At 40.3% G+C, this 9,217-nt stretch overlaps 1 protein-coding gene across 1 annotated transcript in view; it reads left to right on the top strand.

Moving 5' to 3' along the window:
- Positions 1-3,637: 3,637 nt before the first annotated feature.
- LOC108977286 (DENN domain-containing protein 4C) overlaps positions 3,638-9,217 on the top strand; it is a gene marked incomplete in the record, with an annotated part of 10,698 nt that continues 5,118 nt past the window's right edge. The window contains 11 exon segments of the mRNA XM_018946898.1: positions 3,638-3,937; positions 4,510-4,814; positions 4,875-5,421; positions 5,489-5,639; positions 5,802-5,903; positions 5,968-6,137; positions 6,194-6,407; positions 6,491-6,646; positions 6,759-7,161; positions 7,224-8,526; positions 8,587-8,883. Coding sequence (XP_018802443.1) covers positions 4,514-4,814; positions 4,875-5,421; positions 5,489-5,639; positions 5,802-5,903; positions 5,968-6,137; positions 6,194-6,407; positions 6,491-6,646; positions 6,759-7,161; positions 7,224-8,526; positions 8,587-8,883 — 3,644 coding nt within the window.

The following is a 9,217-nucleotide window of genomic DNA, read 5'->3' as shown; positions in this document are numbered from 1 at the left end:
CCATGCACAAGTGTAGCATAGCTCTAGGCGCGGTCCTTTACTTAACGCTATGTCCCACAAACTACCTGCCTCTATGACAAAAACAAAAACATAATAATACACATGTACTGCACACACACATTGTGCATTAAAATAAATAATTTAGTGGCTTTCCGTGCCGCCAACTGTGTTGGAAACTCAGCCATTTGCCTTGAGCTAATACTATATAGCATATTTTTCGGCGACAACACCAAGGGACGGGTTGAGATGTGTTATGTGCGAATTTATTATAATGAAAAATGTATGTATGTAGTTATGGACTCGTGGCAGTTGGGTACATCAATTTTGCAACCTTTTTCTGCAATTTTACGAGACAAATTAAAAAGTTTCCATTTTATTACTTTGAAATCCTTCTAATTCTTACACTTACCACTTATTGCATTTGTTTGGTTTCCTCTTTCAATATTTATGCGGCCCAAAGGTATCATTTTCCGATAACTATACTTTCACATGCTTTTTGTTGCAATAAAGCAAAGGCTTATCGCCATTTTAATGGCTTTACTTTCCCTCGCCTTTGAAATTCGCGCCAAAATTACACGTAAAATCGCATGACGATGGTTCCGTTACATATACATATGTACATACATATCAAAATGAAATCCAATGCCATTATGCACTCGTCAGACCTGCGCCCAAAGGACGACAAATGCAACTAAAGGGAATCGAACAAAACTTGTTTTGATAACAGCTTTTGCTTACTTTTGGTGTTTTGGGACAATTGTGTGTGGGTTGTAATTGTTGCTTCGTAAACCTCACGAGCCGAATTTTTATTATACTCAAAGACTGAGCAACTTCATTTCGCTCTTTCACTTTTACTACTCATTGAGTGCTTTTTACTATGAGTAAAGGTCCTTTACTCACACTCTCCTTATGATTGACTGCTCTTCTCGACTACTTACTGATTTCTTCTTATTTATTTTTTTTTTTACTTATGTGAGACTAACAGACACTTGTTAGACATTTTTTTTTCTTTTTTTTTTTGTGTACATTCTCATCTGCTTTTTATTTCTTATCTTTTTGAGCCACTGGCGGGTGGGCGTGTTGTGGGTATCTGAAAAACACACGTGCGCCTGGCTTCACAGCACATTTGTGCATGAATTTGTATTTCAAAATGGAAATTAAAACGAAAATAAATATGCCCTTGAAACTGTCATTTCTCATAGCACAATGGTGTAAAAAGATATCCAAGTTGATTTTGATCGGTCAGTATGTAAAGTAGGCTTATAAGCTATAGTATAAACAAGTTTTCAGGAGATAATAACAGTACCGTGGAAAATTATCCATGCCAAATTTCGGCAAGATAACTCGGCAAATACAAAAGTCATTAGAAAGAACATTCTTTGGCACTTGTTTTTCGGAGATCCGTCAAATGTTGGCCGCGGCTACATCTCAACTGGTAACTGGCGAATTGCACGTGCGATGCTTTGCTTCAAGACCTGCATCGAAGCAGGATTGTCCGCATAGACTTTAGACTTTACATAACCCCACTGGATAAAGTCTAACCTTGTGACATCACACGATCTTGATATGCAATTTACCCAAAGCCAGAAATTATCTGCTCACCGAAGTGTTACTTCAATAAATCCATTGATTGACGCGATGTGTGGGAAGTGGCGACGTCTTGTTGAAATCAAATGTCCTCGAGATCACGAACTGCAATTTCAGGCATCAAAAAATCGGTTATCATGGTGCGATAACGGTTCTCATCGGCATAATATTTGAAGAAATATGGACCGATAATTCCACCGTCCCACAAAGTACATCAAACCGTTAGTTTTTCTGCAAAAATGGCAACTCTTGAACCTCTTCAGGTTGCTCTTCGTCCTTAATACGGCAATTTTGTTTGTTTACATACTCCTTGAGCCGGAAATGATTACATATCCAGGTATTGTCCGGAAAGTAATAGGACTGATTTTCTTCCGCCGCAACTGTACTTCGGGGCGTGCAAGTATCGACTGGATTCGGTAGAGGGCTGAACAGTTGTATCCGAGCACATGGAGGGTCAGCACAAACATTTACGCGCGACGTCTTTCTGAGAGTCGTGCAAGCCGAAAATGGAGCATTCGTTAGAGCATAGGTACGCTTACCCAATCCTTTTTGGATGCCGGGAAGGGGTCGCTGAGAGTCGTGCAAGCCGAAAATGGAGCATTCGTTAGAGCATAGGTACGCTTACCCAATCCTTTTTGGATGCAGGGAAGGGGTCGCTGATTAAGACCTGAAGAATGAGCAAATAGAAAGTGAAAACGATACTCATTGTCTTTTTTGACATCAAAGGCATCGTCCGCCATGAATTTGTTCATTTTGGACAAACCATTAACGCTTAGTTTTACGTGGAAGTCCTCAAGACACTCAAACGAGGGGTCAATCGGTTCCGACAAAACCGCGACAATGTCCCAGCTCAAACCGCCTTTCTTATGAATAGCTACGTAACCAAGGCCGGCATCCCAATGCTTCCACAGCCGCCCTACAGCCCAGATGTGGTCCCCCAGACTTTTTTTCTTTATGCATCTCGACTCTCAAGGCTATTCCGGAAAATGCCTTCCGTGACGCCTTAAATCCTTGGAAATCGCGCTGGCAGCGCTGCATCGACGCAGCAGGAGCTAACTTTGAAAGTTTTTAAAAAATTGTCACGACTGGTTCAATACATATTTTAAATCGACTCAGTCCTCTTACATTCCGGCCAAACCTTGATTGCTATAGTCTTCCAATTTCGGCTGTTCCGAGCAACAGCTTCTTGGCCTAATGAGAATATGTGCAAAATTTCAGATCGATATCTCAAAAACTGAAAGACTAGTTCCGATATATACAGACAGACGGACACGAAATCGTTTCACCTCGTCACGCTGATCATTTTATGTACAAGAACCCTATGAGTGTTAACAACTTCATGGCAAATTTAATATTTTCTATTCAGGATATGAAAAACTAGAAACAGACCAGAACTTAGATGATAAATGAATCAACCTACTGGACCTCAGCAACCAAAAGCAAAAGCAGTCGTCAAATTTTAGTAATTATTGTAGGAAACCCCTTTCGCTTTCGTTCCTGACGTCGCGTATTTATGTCAAAAGCACACCAACAAAAGAAACGGAACTGAATAAGACCCAAAAGTAAATATATTTTTTTATAAATACATATATACGTACATATATACTAAATAAATATTTATTATATGCTGAAAAAGATAAATTTGAATTAATTTTTCACTCTCTTGAAATAAATGATTAATTTAAGAAGAGATCTAAACGGCTATTACCGTTTAAAAGAATTATTTTCGAATTTTATCTCTAACAATGCGTTTTGAACAGTTTTTGACAGTTTCTTGTTGTACCAACACTGACATGATGACAGTTGCACATTTTAGACTTGCCATAACTCTCAAGGTTGCAAACGATTATCATAACTATTCTATAATTTAATATCAGTTCTTTATCAATGAATGTTTTTTCGAAGTTGTTTTCAAATGTATTTAAATTTATAAACTATTAATCACAAAAACTTTTCTTACAAATATATTTGTTAAAACGTCAGATATTTTATTTGACATAACCGAATTAATACAGCTGGCAACGCTCAACACACTTGGCAGTCACCGAACCAATGGATTTTGCAAAGGAAAATAAATTCCAATAGTGAAGCATTTCTGAATTTTATTCTTCGTTAGAATATTCAAATATTAGTTTTTTAATCATTTATTTATCATTGGTGATTAATTGTAACAGTATTTAAGTGAGAAATGTTGGTGTAAAAGGCCAAGATATTTTTTACGCAGTGCTGTGAAAATTTTCTATTAGAAGCACACGACGAAAAAAGGAGTACAAGGCAAAAGTAAAAGGCAGCAGGCTGGTTAATGAGCAAATTGAATCATAAATTGCAAAACCCAGCAAAATCAATTAAAGTGAGTGAAGTGTTGTTTTAACAATACATAAATAAAGTGTGTGTTAATAAAAGTAAACTGATCTACAAACTAAAATTCGCATTGGCAACGGGTGTTCTACGATGAGGCTAATAGCAATTTGACCCCGAATGTAAGTGTAGAAATATTGGAAGAGGAAGTGACGGGGCGGTGATTCATATGACAGTGCAAAGCTGCAAGGGCGAACTTGTTTAAACCAGCTCCTTATAGAAAACTAGTAATAAGGAAGGCGTTAACAAATATATCTTGTTCAATGTAAAATCGAAGGATTCCTTTAAGTGGGCAGAACAGGTTGTTGTGTTAGATAAAAAAAAAAAACTGTATTGCCTCAATAAACATCGAATTGCAAGTGAATGCAATTTTATGCCAGCTATTGTGAACGGCATAGCAAGATCTGATTGGATTGTGGTTGCTGTGTGCTCGTTAGTGACCAAAACAAAGGCGATGAAAACGTCAAATGAAAACAAAGTACAATTGTTATAGATATAAAATCATTGTATTGTTTGTTAGTGCGATATCAGTTTTGTTATTCTTACACATTTTATAATCTACAGCGCAATGGAAGAGAAACGGATTGCTGACTATTTTGTAGTCGCTGGCATGCCAGAACAACCGCAATTGCTACAGGAGAATATATTTAGCGAATCTGGGCATTTACGTGCTGCCAATACCATTGAACCTATAACAGATATTGGTGTATATTTTCCGTTACTCGATGAAGAAGTGCCCGACGGTTATGAGGTGTTGGAAACAACACCCACTGGACTGCCTGCGAATCTCAATCATGGCTCTATGCGTTCAACTGAGTGTTATATTTATTATAAACGTGGCAAAGATCGACCGCCTCTGGTGGATATAGGTAGATATATTAAATTTTTCAACTAATTCATATTTTTCTGATATAAAAAAATATTCGCAGGTGTGCTGTACGATGGGCATGAACGCATAATGTCTGATGCCGAAATCGTCGCCGAAACACCGGGTGGACGCATAGCCAATGTGAATAATTCTTCCTCGAAAATTTATCTCACCTACCGACGCGCACGACCCGACATGCCATGCAACGAGTTAGTCGTCACAGATTTATGTGTCATCGTGCAAAGTAAAGGTGAACGACCACCGCATGCATTCTGTCTCATTTATAAAACACTCAATCGGGGTTATATGGGCAGTGATGTGTATTTATGCTACAAAAAATCTATGTACCGTCCGAAATTAATCAGTTATCAGCCAGAAATTTTACTACGTTATCCAACTGTCGATCATAATGACTTTCCATTAAATCTCTGCCCAAGTGTGCCGTTGTTTTGTCTGCCAATGGGCGCATCGCTAGAGGCTTGGCCGCATGTGAAAGAGGGCGAGAAGCGTAAACCCACAAGTCCTGTATTTAGTACCTTTGTGCTGACAGTTAATGATGGCACATACAAGGTGTATGGTTCTGCATTGACATTCTATGAGGATTTTGAGTAAGTGGCAATATTGTTTACTTATTTTGACAAAATTATTGACATTTTATATTTTTCTTCTTTTTAGGGAATCCGCATTAAATGAAAAACAGCGTGAACTCCTGGGCTGGGATGAAATGTTCGCGAAGCAGCATTCATTGCATATAATCAAATCTATTTGCCTTTTATCACACTATCCATTTGGTGACACTTTTGACAGATGGCTGCGTTACTTACATGTAAGTAAATATAAATAATGATTTTAAATAATAAATTAAATTTTTTTATTTCAAATTAAATTTTGTTAATTTTAATCACATTTTATATTTGAAATAAACTTTTGATAATTTAATTTTAAATATATTCTAAATTGACTTTGACTTTTTTTTTTAATTCCTCAGCACTTGGCCGTGCACGGGGTAGATTTACCAGTATCAATTGAACGTTACGTAACGCAATTGTTGGATGAAGTACAGTTTCCAGCGCCTAGCATACATTTGCAAGTAAGTTTTTTATCAACTGTCATTTTAAAATCGTTATTACACCACATTTTTTGTATATTGACAGCTTTCCAGCGAGCCGAAAGATCGCATATTGCTCACGCAACCGGAAGACTCGCCCTTACCACGCAGCGGTGCTGGCTTCCACATGTTGCTGCAAAATTTGGGCACTGATAATTGTCTGCATGTAATGCTGTTGGCCTTGACGGAGCAAAAAATCTTAATACACTCCTTACGGTTTGTATTTAAACTACTATTTTTAAGGTTATATTAATAAAAATTTAAATTATTAGGCCCGCCACATTAACTGCAGTTGGTGAGGCCATTGTTTCGCTGCTATTTCCCTTTAAATGGCAATGTCCGTACATACCATTGTGTCCACTTGGCTTAGCGGAGGTCTTACATGCGCCATTACCATATTTAATAGGTGTCGATTCACGTTTTTTCGATTTATATGAACCGCCACAAGATGTGACTTGTATCGACTTAGATACAAACACGATCAGCGTAAGTTAAACTAAACAAACGTGGGCCACGTAGTGCAATATATAATATTCTTATCTACCCCATGTATTTGTTTTGCATTACAGTTGTGTGAATCACAAAAGAATTTGACGATAAAATTATTGCCTAAACGTGCTGCGCGTATTTTGCGACAAACACTCAACGAATTGGAAGTTCTAAAAGCCACACACATCGAATCAACAAATAGTCTTGACAGGGATCTAAGAAAACGAAAGCGTGAGGTATCTTATCTGTCGCATTTAAAATAATTACTTCGTAGTCTTATTTTAATTATTTATATGTATATCGATAACTGATAACAATTAATATTTATTTTTCCACTTTTATTTTCAGCAAGATCTCGAACAACGAATACAGGAGGCCTTTCTACTCTTCATGGCATCGATTTTACGCGGCTATCGTGACTACTTAACGCCCATATCGAAGGCGCCCTCCGTCGGCGCCACAGATCCAAGTGCCTTATTTCAGTTGAAGGCGTTCTCGCGATCGCGCGATAAGGCGCATCAGAAATTCTTTGAACTACTCATGAAAACACAAATGTTTATACGTTTCATTGAGGAACGTTCCTTCGTCTCCGATGGCGATCATGGTCTCACATTTTTCGACGAATGCGCGGAAAAGGTGGGCGCATACGATGACACACCATCAGACTTGCGCTTGATTGACTGGGAGTCGGGACAGAATAGCGAGCGTACGAAGTACATATTCCCACCCGATAGCGTGGGCCCCAATAAAGGTTGGTACTAGTAAATTATGCGCTTCACATATATTTCTAAAATTATTTACGCTTCCGAATAGATACTTCCGGCGCAGTTTACAATTATACCAACTTCACACTGAATCCCAGCCTTTTGAAATCATCGAAGAAGACTGCGTTAAACCACTTTCTACAACAGCAGTTGAATGGCTCGCTGGCGCCCGGTTCACCAATAGCGCGCCGCACAAAGCACGAGATCAAAATGTCGCAAAAAATGGCGCGCCGCTGTCAGATGCATCCGGAGGCGTGGTCCAAATATTTGCTAGCCACCTGCTACTCGATTTACTTCCTCATACTGCCGTCCATGGTGAATGAGACGCGACAGGCGAGCAAGGAGCACGATACATTGCGCGCCGCCTACGATATGCTGGTGCGCGCATCCAAACTAAAAATCACCTGTGATGAGTTCTGCTACCGCATCATGATGCAATTGTGCGGCATACACAATTTGCCCGTCTTAGCTGTGCGCCTGCACTATTTAATGAAGCGCTCGGGCGTGCAGCCGAACGCACTCACCTACGGCTTCTACAATCGCTGCGTGCTCGAGTCGGATTGGCCCAGCGACAGCACGACGCTCAGCCAGTTACGTTGGAATCGCATTAAGAACGTTGTGCTTGGCGCAGCGCATTTTCGACGCGCCGGCAAGCGTCATGCCGCCAAGAAACCACTCTCGGCCTCGTGTGAGAACAATCTAAGCACGCTGGAAACGGTGGATGGCACCTCGCGCACCAGCTTAGATTCCTCGACGTCGTCGCATATGGAACGCGGCGCTGGTGACGCGCACGCATACAGCGTGACACTGCTCGACTTTTCGGCATTCGACAAGCTGCGCGGCAAACTCGGCAGCATTGTGCGGCAGTCAGCTATGGCAATGGGCGCGCAAGATCCAGCAGGCGATGTGATCAGTTCAACTGCCGGTCTGCTGATATCGGGTGAGAGTAAAGCGAGTGGTGAAAAGTCGGCCGGCGATAAGAGCGCAGTGCCGACGAGCACATCTGCGCCACACACACCAAGCAGTCCACACAGCCCGGGCTGTGATTTGGGCGTTGTGGGCGCTGGCGGCAAGCTGCAATTGACTAAAACGGAGAGCTTTGGCGGTGACGCGCAGCTGCTGGATAAATTGCAACGCAAACAATCGCTGCCGAGCGAGACGAGTGGGCCGCGCTATAAGATAATGAATATTGGTGATGGCGAAGAGTACATAGCGGATGATGTAACGGCGCTGAAAGAAAACGAAATGGAGCATGACATCGCGAGCTCGCAAGAGGAGCTGGACTTTGTGGCGCGCAGCGGAGATATGAGTGTGGAGCACGAGGAAATCAACAACTTGCAGAGTCCAACGAAGTAAGCGCGCATAAAATTATATATTATACAGCATTAATATTAATATTTGTGTTCCTACAGAATATCGCCGCGTACGCCGGTCACGCAAAACGATCCGCTCGGCGCCTTGAATGAAGAGCTGCAAGATCAAACTACGCCCACAAACACCAAAGAGCCAGCAGGCGACCAACCAAACGCTGACGCAAATAACAGCACTATGTATACCGATAAGCCGATATTGTTCAAGGGTCAACGTAGCGCGACCTTCGACGAATCGACGCATTTGAGTAAGAGCATGCAGCGCTCGGAGACAATGCCCGGCTCAAGCGTCGCCTCGAGCTTAGCCAATTTCGGCTCATCCATTAAATTCAATATTGGGTAAATATTATTTGCACTACAACAAACATGCATACAAACTTGAGTAGCTTGATTTCCAAATAGCAAAGCGCTAATTAGCTTAGCCTCAGCAATATGCTAGTAGATAAGTGAAATATTATGAAAAATTCGTTTGGCGTGCCAAAACTGCGTACACAATCAAAATACATACAGACAAATCAGTATAAAATAATTTTATTTATTTTGTTTTTTGAGCAAAAACTTCGTGGCTATCGCAAACTTAATGCATGCAATTGACTATTTTTTAAACTTTGACAAATTTTATTTTTAATTCAAATTTTTTTTTTTAACTCAAATTGTAATTTTTTAAATTAAA

This window comes from Bactrocera latifrons, unplaced genomic scaffold, assembly GCF_001853355.1.
Source record: "Bactrocera latifrons isolate USDA-ARS-PBARC rearing strain unplaced genomic scaffold, ASM185335v1 scaffold_86, whole genome shotgun sequence".
NCBI classification, from domain to species: Eukaryota; Metazoa; Arthropoda; class Insecta; order Diptera; family Tephritidae; genus Bactrocera; species Bactrocera latifrons.
Note: the sequence above shows the minus strand (reverse complement) of the source record. Positions and strands in the feature narration are given on the sequence as shown.